The sequence below is a fragment of the Acomys minous genome (assembly GCF_964271855.1).
Source record: "Acomys minous genome assembly, chromosome: 3".
Taxonomy (NCBI): domain Eukaryota; kingdom Metazoa; phylum Chordata; class Mammalia; order Rodentia; family Muridae; genus Acomys; species Acomys minous.
The window spans coordinates 131,412,727-131,432,113 of NC_140485.1; the positions used below are offsets into that span (position 1 = coordinate 131,412,727).

General features: G+C 45.3%; 1 protein-coding gene across 12 annotated transcripts in view; it reads left to right on the forward strand.

Moving 5' to 3' along the window:
* Positions 1 to 19,387, forward strand: part of PLEKHG1 (pleckstrin homology and RhoGEF domain containing G1) — a 211,379-nt gene that overhangs the window by 78,933 nt on the left and 113,059 nt on the right. For 2 of the 12 annotated variants that reach the window (XM_084777810.1, XM_084777817.1), the window contains exon 1: positions 13,203 to 13,395. The exons of the other annotated variants lie outside the window; for them this stretch is intronic. In XM_084777810.1, coding sequence (XP_084633936.1) covers positions 13,278 to 13,395 — 118 coding nt within the window. In that variant the 5' untranslated portion in view covers positions 13,203 to 13,277. Of the gene's footprint in view, positions 1 to 13,202; positions 13,396 to 19,387 lie in introns of those variants that run through there. 12 annotated transcript variants of the gene reach the window in all.

Genomic DNA, 19,387 nt, shown 5'->3' on the forward strand with positions numbered 1-19,387 from the left:
GTAGGATAAATGTTGGGTTTTTAATAAAGAATAAACCTACAAGCAGCTGGATGAGTAATCCAGAAAGAGCACCCGTGATACACCAAGCAGAAGTACCACCAGCCACTACTAAAAGTGTGAGCACCTTTTGTGCACAGTTCTGCTGACCCCAGATCTGTGAATGGCGCCCCCTGGAGTTGGGCCACCAAGTTAGCCCTAAAAGTGACATTTTTGGGTTCCTTCTTCGTCCTAGGAACAGTGGAGAAGCAGTGAATCACACAAGCATGTATGAAGAGCCCTGAAGAGCTCATGACCATGTTAGTTGTGGGTATGAAAGAGTAGTCTGAGGGGGCTGGAGAGATAGCTCAGAGGTTAAGGGCACTGACTGCTCTTCCAGAGGTCCTGAGTTCAATTCCCAGCCACCACATGGTGGCTCACAACCATCTACAATGTGGTCTGATGTGCACTGTATAAATAATGAATAAACAAATCTTTAAAAAGAGAAAGAAAGAAAGAGTAGTCTGTTTGGCTAGGGAGATGGCGCTATGGAAACAGCTCTGCTTGCTCTTTCTTTTTTTCCTCCATCTAAAAATCATCCCTCAAAAGAGGAAAGGATGAGGATGCTGTGAAGCAGGAACCAAAGCAGCAAACTATGAATAAATGGTCAAGTCATGAATCAGCCAAGGCCCTCGTGTGCTCCATCAGCCTTCCACACAGGAGCGTTAGCAAGGGCTCCAATCAGCCCAGTCCTGTGGTAGGTGCTGAGGACCATTGAGTCACACACACAATATATAACCCACAGGGAGCTGAGAGTCTTGTGGAGCTGGACAACAGTGGCTTTAAGGCCATGATAAGTGGGTGAGCCTTAAGAGATTTGGATTGGTAAGAGATTAGAGAAGGCCCATGGGACATCAGTGAAAGAAAGAACAAATGGACGAGGCTAGAGATCCATGGCGGTGGGGTTGGGAAGAGGCAAGGAATCTGCCGTGAGGGTCATGTGAAGGTGCTTCACTTCCATCTGAAAAGGCAGTGGGACTGTGGTTATAGGCTTTAAGTAGGAGAGAGGCGAATCCAGGCCAGCCTTTTGTAGATTCACGGTAGCTATTGCACCCAATTGTATTAATGGCTAATAGCAATGGAACAGAGCCAGGAGCCTTGTACTGTAGGCCAGTCATGGAGCTGACCATCCTGTCACCCAGGGGGTTCACTCATATATAAAGATGTATAGATATTATCAAGGAAACTCTATTTGGATAATTGATAAAGAAAGTGACATAAGAAGTCTTCATCTTAGTGTGTCTATTTCCTATCACTACCTTTTAAAAAGCTGTCCTGGGAGCCCTCTGCCAGGAGACCTGGATCGGCAGAGAAAAAGAAAGCCTGGCCGCGCACATGGATGCCTTAATGGCAGTAAGAACTAAAAAGAACCCAGCAAAGCCTAGCTGGCAGTTGCTGCTGTCCTATCTGCTTTTTCTTGTTCCTCTAAATCCCCAGGAGACACCAAGGGGCTTATTCACTGTTTGCAGAGAGGCAAAAACATGAAGATTAAAGATGATTCTACTATGGCTTTAGAGTTCTGTCCTTTGCGGGGGGGGGGGGGGGGGGGGCGGGGCGGGGGGGAAATACCTTATTACCCACATACTGTAACTGCAAGTCAATAAACTGACACTAGGTCACCAGTTGTAGGTTTTAGGGGATATAGGAGGGTATAAGAATTATTTGATAATTAAAGGGATGGAGAAAGGGAAAGAATGGTTATATATTGTTTCTCGATAGATATTTAAGATCACTGCCACACAAGTGGTTTTTGCTGTGACGTGAAAGGATACCTTTATTCACAGTGGGAGGAAAGATGTGCACGTGTGTGCATGTGTGAGTGTGTGTGAGCACATGTCTGTGTTTGTGTGTGTGTGCATGCACGTGTGTGTGTGTGTGTGTGTGTGTGTGTGTGTGTGTGTGTGTACATGTGTGGAGGCCAGAGGTCTTCCTTCAGTCTCCTCTCTACCTTGTTTTTTGAGACAAGCTCTGTTGAACCTGAAGGTCAACAATTGGCTAACCTGGCTGGCCAGCAAACCCTGGGATTTCCCCTGTCTCCACACCTCAGTGGCCAGGATATATGTGGTTGCCTACGTGCCTGGATTATACATGGTGTGCTGAGTATCTGAACTCCGGGCTTCACGCTTGTGGAGCAAGAAGTTTACCGACTGAGTCATTTCCCTGGCCCATGAAGACACCACTTTCCAAGTTAGGGTGAGAAAGAAGAGCTCCGTGTATGGGTAAAAGGAGGACAGCAATAACTAAAACAGCAGCCGCTTTGGCTATGTTCCGTCCCGTGTTCCCACAGCTCAGCCCCTCGGTGTGTCTTTGCTTCTGAGCAGCGCAAACTAAGTGTCTCAGCACTTTCTGCTGCATATCAACCCTGGGCTTATTTCCCCGCCCTCAAATTACAGATCCTGGCAAGATTTGCACTTGTAAAGCATTTAATTATTGTGTTTGGCATCCGTGGCTGGTTGCATTATGTAAACAAATGCCAACTTCAAACACTGGGGCTGATTTTTTTTTTCATAGGCTGCCAGAAAAGCAAGGCTATTTGATGTGCATTCAGATGCTGTTTCTGATTCCATAATGTAGGTGTGGGAACAGGAATCTGGCTCGCCTCTGAGGGACTAATGCTACAGAAAATTAGCTTTTAGCATCCTCAGAAGAAGGTGCAAATCATCTCAGAGACATGTTCCAAAGCCACTGTCAATGGATGCCCAACTCTACTCAAAGCTCTTTGTATCTTTGAACGTATGTACACGCACTGCATTCTTTTCCGCCCTTCTATGTGGTTTGTAAACTCTGCAAAGTGGAGCTAACTCACCGCCGTCTCAGGGACAGACTCCCAGGGTTTCTATGGACATCCTGGTCGTCACAGCTCATTGTCTTCTCCCTATCCATAGGCACTGGTTGCTGTCTCATATGTAAATGTGACCAAGACCACATCTCAGCTCAGTAGACGCTAGGATATTCTGTTTTCCTGCACAGAGCCCTTAACGAACGGTGTTGGGGGGAGGGGTGCTGGAGCAATGAGTTGGTAGATCAAGCACTTGTCACACCAAGTCTCGAGTTCAAACCCACGTAAAAAGCCAAATGCAAGGCATACCTGTAATCCCAGGACAGGAGCATCCAAGACAGTAGGTCCCCTGGGACTTGCTGGCCAGCCAGTCTAGCCAAGTCAGCCAGCTGCAAGTTTAATGTGTCAGAAAACAAGGTGGGCAGTGATAGAGGAGGAACCTGACGCCAGTCCCTGGCCTCCGCACATGCACACGCACCCACACACACGTGCACCCCCACATGAACACATACGCAAAAAGAACCATTGTTATGTCAACCCCATTGTTTGTTTATTTTGTTTTTAAGCATCCAACATTTTTGCTCCCCGCCCCCTAGAGTACTAGCCACCGGGAACTGGTTTAGGAAAGAAGAAAAGCCTACTGGGTGTCCCTCTTTCAGTTACTTCACTTGTCCCTCTGGTGTCCAGCGTCAGGCTCCTCATCCGTGCAGCTGACCCTGAGGCTGAGCAAAAGTCTGACTTGTCAGAGGAAGGTTATAGTTTCTGATACCGTGCTTGCTTACAGAGGTGAGAACTTGAATGACCCAGTGTAAAGAGGGGGGCGGGGGGAATCAACAAGGGTTGAGAAGGGGATTTGTGGTAACCCTAAAGTTACCAGAGAGTTTGGATAGGCAGAGCTTGCGGTATCTGGATAGTTGTTGTTTTAGTCTGGTAGTGATGACAGAATGAATGAGCTCAGAGTCCAGCCTCTCTCCAGTCTGTCTTCCTCAGAACCAGCCTGCTCTAGGGAAGGCAATGCGGACTCAGGCTCTTACCTGAGAATGGCATACCCACCAGGATGGAGGTCACCAGCCAGCCAGGTTCCCATGTTCGCTGTCTATGACTGCAGATTGTTAGGTAGGGAGGTGCCTGGTTTCGCTTTTGCTTCCAGTTGAAAGTGCTAGCCTGTATCTCATGCACTTCCTGCAGAGTGTGCAGACAACTTGGGAATGGTTTATTATTTGAAAATGCTGTGGTGAACTCAAAACTTACCTGTAAATTGGCATGGCATAGCAAGTGAGAAATATGGCATAACTGCCGGTGGCACGCTGGGCTCTCAGCATGTGTGTTAGCCGTCAAGGGGAGGGAACTTCTTTGTGTATACCTAACCTGACCATTTCTCCTCTCCCTCCTGATAGCAACAGCTCCTCTGGTGAGGTCCTCCAATATGCCTTATCCCCGTCGTCCGTCACCCGTCTCCTGGTACCATTTCCCAGTCCACAGTGGGGAAGGCTGTAGGGGGCAGAGACTTGTTTATGATGACACAGCATGAATAACAGAAGGAGGACTGGAGGATGTGACACACACTGCCCTAGGCTGTATGCAGCACCTGCAGTGTGCTGTTTTGACGGTGGATTTGATGGGGGGCTCTGTGCCTTCAGCCTTACCTTTGTTTTCCTAGTGGGAGTGAAGCACTAAGAATTACTTAACCCAAGTAAGTTACTAGCACCAGATAGAATATAAAAGAAAAAGTATCCAGGACTGAATTGCATTCCACTGGTTGGAGGTTATATGTGCTCTCCACAATACCAGGTACATGCCCCCGTGGGAAAGGCTGGGGTCACAGAGGAGGGGATTCTGTACTCTGAATTGCTGTGTCTACACAGGTTCTTTTGGACTTAAGTTGGGACAAAATTGTTTAGCACCTCGGTGAGCCACCAGAATGATGTTTTCTTTTATTATTTTGTTAATAGCAATAGTTACGGACAGAAAAAATGTCTATATTCACCTCCATCTAGATGCAAAAGTTAGAGCAGGTTTGGGGACTGATGTATTTGAGAGAAAAGGAAGGAGAGGAAGAGCGTGGACCATTGGAGGTCACAGAAAAATCCTTATAAAAAGAAGTTTGCTCCTGTCTGGGCTTGTCTAACTTTTGTTATCTAGAAAGTTCCTAGACAACTGCTCATTTATTTGTTTTGTTTTGTTTTGTTTTTTGTTTTTTGAGACAGGGTTTCTCTGTGTAGCCTTGGCTGTCCTGGACTCACTTTGTAGACCAGGCTGGCCTTGAACTCACAGTGATCCTCCTGCCTCTGCCTCCCAAGTGCTGGAATTGACAACTGCTCATTTATTAAAATATCCATAGCAAATATTTTACACTGGAGTAAAGAGAGACACCTTATACAAGCTTTCAATATATTTCCGTGTCCTTAAAGATGTCTAAAAGCATGTTGGTATGAGTGCTGACTGCTGCATTAAGGCAGAATGTAGCCCTTCCCACACACACAAAAAAAAATAGTAAATTGAGTTTCCACTCTTTGCAGACAAATGTTTTTAAACCACTCCCAGCGGAACCTAAATTCTCCATTGTCTGAGTAAGCTTTAGTAGTTCCATAGAGCAAGTAAAAAGAGACCAACTGCTTATGCCTTAAGTCACCCTCCACACATAGCCAGGAGCTCCTCCCTAATGGACCATGTTCAATGGTCGTCAGATACCCTGGCAAACAGGCCTCTTTATGTTAGGTTCAGCCTGAATTACCCATCTTGACCCGGTCTAATTGATGTAAGTGGTAGGAATTAATTTCGTGCAGGCAAGGATAAAGGCTAATCCCAGTCACTCAGCGCCTTGTAATTAATCCACATACTCTTAAAAGAGAGCGGGAGATGTTGGCACATTCCCCAGCTTACAATTCTCTACCAATCTCACTCAGAGTGCCCGGGTTTCATAGGGTTCACATTTCAGGCTAGAATTACAATTAACAAAGGTTTTGCTAGAGCAGATGGCTCTTTCTAGCTGCCAAATATTGAGGTCTTGTTCGAAATCTGTTCTAACCATGAAAAGCAAAGGAGTGTTTGAGTCAAAAACAAACATTTTCATATGTCTTTGAAATGTGGCTGAGCAGGTAGGTCTTACCATTTGGGGACATTGCTGTTGTCTCTGAAACCCCAAATCACTGAGCACTACTGAACCTAAACCAATACTAAACCTTAAACCTTCTTTTATGATTAAGAACATAAATAATAAGCTCTGAAAAAAAAATGATAAAAATATTGAGGGACAGTTTCCTACAAAATAAATATGTCAAACAAACTCTTACTATATTTTATATATAAGTGAAGGTAGCATATTACATAGCCTTTTCTTTTGATACACAAAGAAAATTAATGGAAATTTTTTTTAATATTTTAAGGGTTGGCTGTGAGATTGCTCCCATTCATCGCCTTTATTTCTAAGTTTCTGTGCCTTTTAAAAGATTTATTTTATTTTTATGTGTGTTTGGTGTGTGTGTGTGTGCATGCATGTGGTATGATGTGCGTGCATGTATATGTACCATGTACATGCAAGTGGTCATACGTGGGCCTAGAACTGCAGTGCTGAGGCCTCCAATACAGATGCTAAGGACCAAGTCCTCTCCTCCCTTGAGAGCAGCAGATATTCTTAATCCCTAAGGTATCTCTCCAGCCCATTTTTATATTTTTTAATAAGATGAAAATTAAACAGTTCCTGCATGTTTTCATCCGTATTTTGATTTTATAATGAATATTAAACCACGGTTAGGTTCCGCAAGCTTCATGGCTGTGTCTAGCGATGTAGCACTTCTAGGGGTGAAGAAGATGTACATATTCAATCCAAGTTGGAGATAAATGTAGGCACTCACATTTCACCCCGACTCTCTCTTTGAAGAAACCGTAAATTAAGGAAACATCAAAAAATAAATCATATTTTCCCCTAGGAATGGTTTAATAATTATGGGCTTTCCTTACCAGAACTTAGTACCTCATTATAAACAATAGCATGTTTTTTAAAATTTACAACAGTGATGATAGAAATATCTTATTCACTAATTATACTGATCTCTAGGGCATCATCGTCGTTCATTCATTCACTCATTCATTCAACAGGTTTTTATAAAATAGGTACTGAATTCCAGGTATGAATCTACACTCTGGGGAAAATGATACAAGTACTAAAAAAACAAAAACAAACAACAACAAAAAAAAACCAAGTACTCCCACCATCATTACTGTATGCATTTCCATTAGTAGGGGAAATGGCTAGAAACCAAATAGTTATTGCAAATTATAAATGCCAGGAAGAAAAAAAAATGTCCTCCTCACCTGAGCATCCAAACCCTGACAGTAGCTGAAGTGGGTTCATCAAAGTGACCCGGAGAAGACCATGAGGCCTGGAGAATCCCAGAGGAGAGCGATGGGTCTGGAGGGTGTTTGGGTCAAAACTGGGAAGGCTATCAAGGAGGAAAGAGTTGAGACACCCGGAAGGTTTTGACCATTATCCTAGAAGAGATGCGAAGGCATGGAAGCATGTCCGGGGTAGGATGACGTCAGATACAAACGCAGATGCAAGGTAACCTGGGGAGAATAAGCGATGGCTGTGTGAGAAAGAGCTAAGAAAGGAAAAGGTTGAGTGAACCTGGTAATGATCTGATCGTCTGGAGCGAAGGAGAAAGTAGGGTAGCTGGCTCGTCTGGCAGCCAGAGACCCAGTGGTGGTGCCACTCTCTGCCTGGGACCCTGGCCTATGAGGACGACTGTGCTCCATTGTGAGCAGATTGCACTTTCACTTCCTGCGAAATCTCAAAAGTTGGGATATGGAGCAGTCACTTGGCTCTCCGCCTCGTGCTCAGACACTGAAGCTGAGTGTATCTGAGTCATGGCTGCCTTCTGGCTGATTGAAAAGGAACCTCAGTGGAGGCAGGAGCAGAACCAGGTGAGAGGGAAGCGGCCTTGAGAAGCGGGCAGTGGCCAAACATGCCAGACGCCGCCAAGAAGCTATATGAGAAAGAGACTAATAAATACCAACTGAATTAGGCAGCGGCATCCACAGAGAGTGGCTGTGGTGGGAAAAGCCAGACTGGATGGAATTGGAAAGGGAAGAGCTGAGAGAAAAAGCCCTGAGTCAAGGGGAGGCGGGGCTAGAGGGAAAGGTTAGATGGGCACATGGCCCCACCATTCAGGCAGTAGGAGAAGAGACACACCCACGAGAGCAAGGAGACTCTAAATCCTAAATGAGTTTGCAAGTGATTTTTCCTCCAGATTGGTGTATGTGAGCAGGAGCCAATGTGTTTCTGCGTGTGTTCACATACGCCCTGTTTTCCTCTGCCTAACACTGAAGACCACACTTTGAACAGCACCTAGTTCAGTTCAGTTCAGCCCAAGCCGGGCTTCACGCTCAGAGACAGGAAGTGATCAAATTCCCCTGATCTTCATATTGAGAACTGTATACTGACCAATAGCTGCACATTCTGTGTCACAAACAGGACTATTTCCTCGGCCCTGGAGTAGTTGTAGACACTAGACTATCATCTCTGTGTGCAGTCCCTGGCTCCAAAAACCACTGCCAAGGCCAGAACAGAATTGCATTGAGAGAATTCGTTAAGGCTGAGGGATTGGGGCCCAGCACGAATCTCAGTTTTGTGCCTCCTCAGTTTCCTCCTGGCCCTGACCACAGAACTGACTGTAGCACTATCCAGGCCTAGCGTGATAGGCCAGGCACTAACCATTTAAAGCCAGGAGCTCAGTGTAATGTGGAGAGAGCTTGATGCCTGGCCACACTGCCCATCCCTGTTGCCTGTAACTCCTGTAAAAATCAAGTTTCTTCATAGCTTTCTAACATTAATGCTTTGCAAGTACATCTGCTTCCCAAATCTTCCGCTAGTGTATGTAGATCAGGAGCCACCCAAAAACAGGCTCCCTGGCAACGCCACCTATATACCCCTGTACTAGATCATATTGCCCCGTACTAGAACATACCAGCCATGTGCTTACAGGGTAGGGACTGGGCCCTGCTTGGGAGAACCCTGCAGCCCACGCAAGACACTTGAGAAAGGTCCACTCACTCATGTCAATGTCACCATAAGCTGACTCCACTATCAAGGTAAACACTGGACCTCAGCTACCCATAGGCCACAGTAGCTCATCATGACATAGACCTATTCAGTGTAGATTACCAAGGATGAGGGAGAGAGAGAGAGGGAGAGAGAGGGAGAGAGAGAGAGAGAGAGAGAGAGAGAGAGAGAGAGAGAGAGAGAGAGAGAAGAGAAGGTCCACGGTTATTAGACACCATCAGCCAGAAGCATTCATCTTCAGGAGATACTCTGTTCCTCAAACGCCACGGCCAGAAGCCAATTTCTCAGATGCTGAGGTCTGGGGTCAAAGCAGCAAAGACCTTTCAGTCTGATCAAGTTTGGACCCAATTTGCCAACTGGAAACACAGAAGTAAGACGGGTAGAGATTAAACTCTTACCTTTACTACAAACTTTGGAGGGCCTGGCTTATGATGGGTCAGCATCAACATACTTTGCAGCTGGTGGGCTGAGCTGAGGAGACCCCCTCCACATAGGAGGAGAGCATCAGGAGTTAAATCAAAGGTAGCTCTCTGGAAATCAACTAGTTTACACACACACTGTCCAACTCTTGATTACGGCCTGAAAGAACAAGTGTGTGAGAGAAAGGAGGTGTTAAATAGGGACCAGGAACTCATGCAGTACTGGCCCAAGGGGAAGGAAATCAAAGTAAAAATATCAGTACTGGGCTAGAGAGATGAGTGCTCTTTTAAAGGACTCAGGTTCGATTCCCAGGACCCACACAGTGCCTCACAGCTGTCTCTATCACAGTCCAGAGGATCCTGTGCAGGGGATCCAGCACCCTTTTCTTTGGTGACTGTACACTTGTGGTACCCAGATAGACATGCCCCCTACAAAATACTCATTTATATCAAAATAAATATTTTTTTAAATTAGCACTTGGGGAGAAATATACCCCACACAGTCCTACCCTCGCTCCAGCAACTTCTCTGGAAATAATAGGAGGAGGTCAAATATTTGCTAGTAGATGGCAGGTCTACATAACCCCCAACATCTTAGCACATGGTTCATAGTTGACAGCCACGTCATCCAGGCTAAGCAGGTGTCCCTTCAGTCAGTGTGTGCCAGGTGTCCCCTGGTGCCCGGGGCCACATTAAGTCCTAAAGGGTTCGTAAGAAGTGCATGGGCTGATTCTGCTCTCATCCCGTGCAGAGGGTGGGGTAGTACTTGTCTGTGAAATCTAAAAGAGTGTTAATAGTTAATCACACACACACACACACACACACACACACACACACACACACACACACACAATTTTACAGGAGTGTTCATAAAGAAGACAAATGTGGGGGAAGAGTGATCTCATGTCTCTGCCCTACACCTCCACTCTCCTGCGGTGTGACCTGTTTAAGGAAGTGCATTTGTATGGGCTGGGGAAGGGTGGAGTTGACCTCACAGGCAGGACATTACTTTTCTTCCTCTTCCTGTCCCTGTTTCTCACAGCAGTCATGGTCATTGCTCAGCTTCCTGTGGGGGAGATTGTGGCTACTGCGTGTCCCTCTGCTGCCACCAGCAAGTGGAGGACAGCACAGTGCCAAGTGCTGAGTGAGCTTACTTATGGGACCCTTTTCCGGAGTATCGAGGGTGGCCGCTCTGTGTGGAGTTGGGAGAGGCAGAACACGGGCGGCAGTTGTGATCTGGGCCGAAACATCACAGGCAAGAGAGCGTGGGAATTATGGGGGGAGTGGAGGGTAATGGGGTAGAGCAAAGACAAGTGTTACTAACAGCTGGTGCCTGCCACCAGGGTGACACCTAAGGTGGAAGCAAGCAAGATAGAAGATGCGCGTAGAGACGACAGCTATATGTTCCTGCACGTGGGGCCATGGAGCGGAGTTTCTTCACACAGCAAGCCATGTGCTGGCTACACACCCTATGCTGGGCAAAACAATGACAAAGGCTTGGGGCCCCAACTTCTTGAACATATTGTTACCCTCTCCTCAACCCGTGTCCAGCAAGAGCCCTTTTGGGGGGAAAGTCCTGAGAACCCTGTGCGGTGTTTCTGATGCCCAGTGAGGCTGGGGAAACAGCCAGTTGATTGGGGCAGACAGACCGATAGCCAACAGTTTAGCGTGGGGAGTACTGTGGTTGGACGCCTCGGGAAGATGAGCGCACAGGGAAGACGGGGAGGTTGGGTGAGGGGTTACAGAACTGTATATGTCTCCTTCCTCGCGTGCATCCCTGTTCCCTCTGCTGGGTGTCAACAGCAGCTCTTCAAGGGATGTCTGGATGTCTGGAATTGGGGCAGTTTGCTGTGCTTTTAAAATGGCTTTGCCCATAAGCCCTGTGCATCCTTATGCCCTTTGGAGATGAGTTCTCGATGATATAACGGCAGTAATGATTAGAGAAGAGGCTCACAGGAGGATTTTGGTAGGAGCTTTGTGGGCTTAATACCCAATGCTTTGCTTTTAGCACTGCCCATGTCTCTTCCACCTCACCCTAAGGAGGGCAAAGGTGACTGACCTCTGAGTGTGGACAGAGCCTCTCCTGCAATGCTAACAGCTCCTTTCCCAGACTGTTCTGCCCCTTACAGTAGGATACAGGGTTGCACAGAGAAACGTCTCCAGGTAACATCCAGCCATATTTCTGCCTCCTTATCCTGCCCCCTGATGAGACAGCTGGACCATGCCTCAGGGCGTCTGCTGATGCCCATCCTGGCTCTAATGCCATCCTTCTCCGGGAGCCACCCTACTCATGCAGGGAGTAGCCCCATCAGAAGGCAGGTTAAGCCTGTCTTTGTGAGTCTGGGTGTGGCAGGAAACTGAGCTCCTCCGAGGCCTCATTGCCCTTTTCCCTATAAGATCATTAGCGCTGCCCTATAAGTAGCTCCTTCTGGGCCCACCACAGGCCAGCTCAGCCCTCTGTGGCCAGTGCTGCTTATGAACAACAACAACAACAACAAAATGGAGATTCTACCCACATACCCCTCCCCGCAGGGAGGACCAGGACCTATTCCTCCTGTCGCATGTCCCTTTCCACCCCGCTGTGGGACCCGACCGAAGCCTGAGGTTGAGGTGTGGTTTGAGTAGACTCCAAAGCTGGCTCTCATGCTATTCTGAATTCCCGTCCCTCCATGCCTACTGTCAGGCTATGAAAGCGACACCACCGTTTTCTCAAACTCTGGAAGGATCACGCAGAAAATGGCACAGCATAAGCAATACAGTAGTGATTATAATAAACAAAAGCAGGACAAGATAGAAATAGACAAAAAGAAAGGAGTTAAAGTAAGTAGGGAACCAGAAAACAAATAAATATGTAAATTGAGTATGTAGTGTATGTCCTTAAAACACTGACTGATATGAGGTCGTGGAAATTATATAGCCTTTAAAAAGCAAACACAACAAAACAAACAAAAAAAACCCTTGTGATCAACTTCAAGGGATTTGCATAATTTGCATATCTTCTGAAGAAGCACTCTGAAACTTATTTAAATTAGCCAAGGTGTATCTTGGGAAAAGAGAAAATGTGAAATTATACATGTGTCATTCAATTAGTTAATCATTACGGTCATAGTGCCAGGAGATATGGGCACCTCTTGTGCCATGTGCATTTAATTCACTCTTAGTCCTTTCCACCTAGGCTGAGTGAATACAGGATCCTGAGATACTCAAGGGATTCCAGAGCCTTCCAGAGCTTCTTGCCTGGCCCCTCCTCTCCAGCTTTAATGCAGGTTTTCTCTCACTTGTGTGCACCTGTCATATTGGCCAGTAGGGGGCACCTGTGAGCAGCATGTGATATTAGTGTGGCCTCAGTAGCTCATAAAGAGAGATGGTCAGTCCATTGCAAACAGCTCGTGTTTTCAAAAGGCTCTGAGAACATACATGGCTGTGAACTACTAAGCCTCTTGGCCTCTCCATCCTCAAAAGCCAATAAACACTCATGTTGTAAACCAGTTCTGTTGGGGTGGAAGGATGGGCCCGCAGGGAACGGGTTAAGTGGAAGCAATTCTGGTGTGGTGGAGACTTGCTAGGCCTAGGCAAACTAGTACAAGCTCCATCTCACCTCTTACATAGCCATTTTCAACTCTGAAAATTTGCTTTTAGAAAAACAAACAAACAAACAAAATACATAGAGATAGACACATCTATGGCATTGCCTATTTCTTCCTTTGCTTCCCTCTGTTCCTAACTCTCCTTTTTAAATTTTTTGCTGCTGTCTGGTTTGGTTTCCCCCCCCCCCTTCCTTGTCTCATCTCCCATACTTCCCCTGGGCCTCCTGAGAGAGGTCTCATGACACAGGCAAGATGAGGATGTGGGTGGAGGACAGAGGTGGGAGGAACTGCCCAGGCCTGTCTTCCCTTGGGTGGAGCACCTTCCAAGAGGACACAAACCTCCTGCCAGTGGCAGCCTACCAGGCTGCCCTCTACCCCAGCAGGACCACGGGAACATGCTGTCGGCCACCATGGTGGGCACACTGGTCAGAGGGTGGAGGAATCGGAGCTCCCCTCGAAGAACAGAATGGAAGCCACCCACCCCACAGAGACAAGGAGGAATTCGGATTCAGAGTATGTTGTTGCTACTTTCCTGTGGCTGAAAAACTTTCTTAAAAGGGACTCAGGGAGATAGATGGCTACAAGTTTACTCGCTTAGATCTACAGTCTGTTTTTGGTTTTTTTGTTTTTGTTTTTTTTCTTAGCTTATATAAATTCTGGCTAACTTACTTCAGTAAGGAGTGGTGTGTTACCTTTTCCTCATCAAAGACCAGGAAACCTTCAGTGGGGCACAAAGCAAGAGCTATTTATTCCTGCATTCTTTTCCTTCAAAAGCTTCTATTTGAAAGCGGATCCCTGTTCAAGGGTTTGGACACCGAGAGAGGAAAGGTACCATGCTGGCTTCTGGCAGCTTTTAGCCTAAACTCTATTACTTCGTTACTTCTGATACAGGAAATTGGCAAAGGGCTTAGCTCCTGGTTTCCCCACTAATTATTTTTATTTTCTGTCTCATTTCCACTGTTCCGAGGCAACAATAAAGCGGATGGCAGAGATGCAGGGGCCTCGCGTTAACCTTGTAGTTCTTTCTGAGACACATTTTCACAAAAGGAAAGAAAGAAGGCAAACTTTTTGAAATACCTGACCTCATTCTCTTCTGTCTGGACCTTGAACTTCTAAAGATGCTTACTTTGAACTCTCTGGTCTTGCTGGCTGACCTATGGAGAGACTCGGAGCCAGCTGCGGAAGCGAATTGGCACCCAGCAGTAACAGGCTCCCAGGAGCTTTGAGAGCTGGCGGGCTGCCCCTCAAATGGCTTCTATCTGACCCTGAGTCCCAGAGCTGCCTAAGCAGTAAATGGAACTGCTCTTTCATCCTGGCATGTGTTAAAAGCGAGGGATTTCCAGATGTTTTCTCCTAGATACGGCACGCTCTTCATCTGTATAGCTCACGTGCTTGTTTTGTTTTGACACTGGGTCTCCTGAAATTGCTAGCTAGCCCAGGCTTGCCTCAAATTCAATCCTTGTCTCAAACGCTACTGTCCGTCCGTCCTCCAAGTGTTTACCATCAGGTCCTGTTTAACTACCGGTTTAAAGAGTTATCAAAATTAAATGTTGTCACTTGTGTAGTTGTGACTTTGACCCATGTCTCTCAGGCTAACTATTTGCAAGGAGACTAAAACCAAGCTTGAGAATGTAGCTCATCTGGTAGAGTGCTTGCCGAGCACACAGGAAGCTTTGGGTTCAATCTCCCGTGCCACATAAACCAGGCACGGTGGCGCATGCGTGTGACCCTTGTGCTTGGAGAGTGGAAACCGGAGTTCATCTTCAGCTTGTCGGATGTCAGCCTAGACCACATGAGGCTCTCTTTGTCTCAAAATAAAAAATAAAATAAAATTTTTAAAAAAGAATAAAACTAAGAAACCATTGAGAAAATATTCTAAGTATATTTATTGTAAGAGGGAAAGTAATTTCATTGTTTTAGCCAGATATCCAAAACGTGGAAGGAGCTAGAAGGCCAGTCCACGTTTTAAACTACTAAAGGGGACTCATTAGGGGTATGAGTCATGCTGCCTTAAAAGCTTAGCACCTGCTTCTGCTGCCTAGTCTCACAGCTTAGAAAGCAATGCTCAGGGGAGGAGCCTCGGGAGGCACCGCCCCTTCAGGGGCAAAGCTGGGCCTGATGCAAGGTTCCCACACTCTGGGGCCAGCCTTTTCTCTCTTGTCCTGAATTCTCCTGACAAAATGTGCTAACTTCCAGTAACAATATTCAGAGCCTATGAGGCAACAAAATAATAGCAAACATGTCAGCGGTGGAGCTTTTCAAAGTGAATATGTAAAGAGATTGAATTTTTTAAATATATAATTATGCATGTTTAAGGGTATGGTGTGGTGTATATTAGTACACGTGGGTGGTGTGTAATGGTTAGACCAGGCTAGCATAGCCATTACCTCCAATATTTGTCATTTCTTTGTGCTGGGAACAATCACAATCCTCTCTGCTGCCTATTTTCAAATTTGTACTTGCACGTTGCCATACTGTGCACAGATCACTCACAGTCTCTCCTCCTACCCGGCTACGCCCTATCCGTGTTATGGGTGTGGAGTTCGATTGAGGCATAACCCACAAGCCACCCTACCCAGCCATTTGGAGTCGCTGGCTTCTAGTATGTGACATTGTTACTTTTTCTTACGTTGTTACGGAACATACAGAAAATATAAAATCTGCCATCTTAACCTTTTTTAAGTGTTTGTACGGTTCAGTTCGGCAGCACTCATTACGTCCACAATGGGGTGTGACCATCACTGTGACTTCCCAGCTTTCACCATTATCTTAAACCCAGTTTCCGGGGCCACTGAGCAGTCTTGTCTAGTCTCGGCTTACCTTGAGTAACATTGCATCTGCTTCCTGTCTCTGAATTCACCCACTCTAACTATTTCATATGCAGATAATTATCCTATGTGCACCAGTCTGGCTTATATCACTTGATTTAATGTTTTAGGTCAGCCACATATAACAGAGAACTTCTCTACATGGCAATGGGTCAGATTCCTTTAATTCTCTTCCCTTCATTTTTTTCCTTTTAAGCATTCTTTAATGTCCAAGCTGATCCTAACCACCTTTGTTTTTTTTTTTTTAATTCTCTTATATTTTTATATTTAAAGGGTAAAATATTTTTTATATTTAAAGGGTAAAGAGGTTCTTAAGTCTTTATTTTCAGTGAGTTCTGTAAAGACAACAGCCATAGATAAATCATTTTTAGTGTATGAGAGGTATGTACACGTGTGGGAGGCCAGAGGTCAGTGGTTGGTGAAGGCCAGAGGTCACTGGTAGATGTCTTTTTTCATCACTCTTGACCTTATTTTAGAAGAGATGAGTCTCTCACTGAAACTTGAGCTAAGCTGGCTTGGCCGCAAGCCACCAGCAGTCTGTTTGTCTCTACTGCCACCCCCTAGGGCCACTGCCACACTTTAGCTTTTATGTGGATTCTGGGAACTGAACTTGGGTCCTCACGTTTGCAGCAAACTCTTTACCTTTGTGCTATCACTCCAACCCTATAATCATCTCTTAGAATCTTTTCATCTTTAATGTCTGGTCTAGATTAGGAAATGTGTTCCCTTGAGATAGATTGAATGCTTGTTTGTTTGTTTGTTTGTTTTTAAATTTACTTTTTTACTTTTTTTTTAAAGACAAGTTTCTAATTTGTACTTCTGGCACTCACTATGTAGGCCAGGCTGGCCTCGAACTCACAGAGATCTACCTGCTGAGATTAAAGGAATGTACTTCTATGCCTGGCTAGGTTGAGTGACTTTTAAAGTTTCTCTTAGATGCCAAGAAAGATATTTTAAATAAAAGTGAATATGGTCTTTATGCTTTAGTTCCGTATTTCCTAGAACAGTGATACTTCCTTTTGACATAGAAATGTATAGTGGGAGTTACTTTCCACTAAATATAAGAAAGCCATGAGTTATGTATCATCAGCGTCTCACTGTACCATGTCAGAAGTCCAGCCTGGATGGCTCAGGGCTTATTGCTCCTGCAAATGACCTTAGTTGGGTTTGTAACATACAAGTTGGGCAACTCGCAGCTGCGTGTAACTTCAGATCCAGTGTGGGCACCTGCAATCATGTGCATATGTACAAGATACACATACACACACACATACACACACACAAATAGAAAATTAATTTTAAAAGGTCAACCCAGGGGCTGGGCGAGCTGGCACACGCCTTTAATCCCAGCCCTCAGGAGGCAGAGGCAGGTGGATCTCTGTGAGTTCAAGGCCAGCCTGGTCTACAGAGTGAGTCCAGGACAGCCAAGGCTACAGAGAGAAACCTTGTCTGGGTGGGGGGGGGCGCAGGGGCAGGAAACAAAAACAAAAACAACAAAACATGTCCACGCAGGAAATCTGTCAAGGTCTGGTTCATTCCTTTAGAGCAATGGTTCTTTACCCTTTCCAGCTCTGCAACCCTTTAATACAGTTCCTCGTGTTGTGTTGACCCCCAACCATAAAATTATTCCTTTGCTACCTCGTAACCTCAACTTTGCTACTGCTAAGAGGCCTAATGTAAATATCTGACATACAGGATGGCTGATGTGCCACCCCTAAAGGGGTCTCTGTCCAAAGGTTGAGAACCACTGCATTAGGAGCTAGGAAGGTTGCTCTGAGAGGATGGTGGGGCACCCCAGCTGTTAAAAGTACTGCCTCCGACCTGCAGCATGCGGGGTCTAGAGTCATGCTGGCTCTAGGCCCTGCCCACTGGTGATTCTTTCCCAGTGTTGAACTCAGAAACAGCTAAACTGAAGCAGAATCTGCCACAAATTCTGAGACCCTTTTAATACCAGCTGGAACAAGGAGACTTCGAACGATATTTCACAAATTCTGTTCTCTGTCCTCAAGATAGCCCCTTCCAAAGGACCCCTGCCTCCAGGGAATACCCGACTGGGTTGTGGGTTCTGTCGTGGCTCCGTTCTTAACTCCTCATATGCAACTTGAGTTATTTAGCCCTCCTGAAGTTGCCTTTGCTTTATCTCGCTGATGAGCCCAGTCAAACAAACCTCTGTGGCTCGGTAGTGTCTTAAGTCCACCCTGGCCAGTGACCTACCAGAGTGGACACGCAGGCGGCATTGGAGAGCGGCGACTTCAGGAATGTGCAAGGTGAGGGGGTATAAATCCAGGAAGCTGTGTAATCGTCTTGATGCTTTTTAAGTTACGCCAGGCACCTAGGTTATTATGGCTTTTTACATTTCAGAGGCTTACAGACTACCATCAGGCCCAAATATAAAATAATCATTTCTGTGCTCAGAGTTGTATACCCTGTATTCGGGGGGGGAAAAAAAGCCCTTCCTTCCTCATTTTTTAGTGACAGCCTGTAATCATGTTGGAGTGATTTTTTGAGAAAATTTTACCCCCTCTAAACCACTGTTTGCTTTTCTGGCTGCTGGGAGGAAATTCTCCTTGTGTCAATGGCATGGTTCTCCTTGCCCTGGCCCAGCCACCCACCTAGGGAAGAGTGCCTGTAAATCTCAGCTAACAATTACACTGGGAGGAAAGTCCAAAGATAAGAATCAGTTGATCCGCAGATGTTTATTGAGGACCTGGGAGAAGTCCTCATTAGCAGAGTGTGGCTGCGGCATTGTGCATTCCACCACACTGCATGGCCGCCATGAGTTCCAGGGAGGCTTGGGAGAGCGAGCATCTGGAGCTGGCCTGAGACCTATGCAGCTGGCTCTGGCCCATTTCCACCTTCCGACCTGGAAGCCAGTTGAGGTAGCCCATGCTGGACACCTGTAATCTGACTGGAGTTTTTAATTTTTCTTTAGTAGCTGTCTAGAAACTTCAGACATGGGGGAAAGAAAGACAGAAAACTGTGCAGTTATAAGCTGATAATTTGGCTTGCTTATAGACTAGAAGAATTTTTATCTATGTAAACCAAAAATAAATAAATAAATTAACCCCATTTTATAATTAATGGTAATGACTAAATGTCAGAATAATGCCCCTAAATAATTTAGTATATCTATTACTATTTTCTGTTGGAATTTAATAGACTTATACTCTGACCTGTACTTATTTTAATTAGTTTAAGCCTCGCTATGTAATTCTTTTCCCATATTTCTCATAATTAACTATGTAATTACCATTTGGTAAGAACTCCTTAGCTTAATTGGAATAATCATGGGACTGAGATTTAATAAATACTCACTGAGCAGTTGCTAAGTGTAGAGCTAACAGGCCTGAAAGAAAAGAGCGCTAAGGTTTACTTCATTATTGACCTCATAGTGTATGGGATCCTGAGAAAGCAAATGTAAAGGCACAAATATAAAAAGATACATATGCTTAGTACCTCTCTATAAAAATATATTATATATATGATATATTTTAATTTAATAATATATTTATAAGTTTATATTTAAATATATACATACTTATATACATATATGTATTATATATATATATATATAATATGAGTAAACAATTAAGTTAATGCTAAATGGACATTCAAGGAAGAAATTATCTTACGAAACTGTATAGGCCTTCTCAAGCAAGTGAAATTTGAATTAGGCC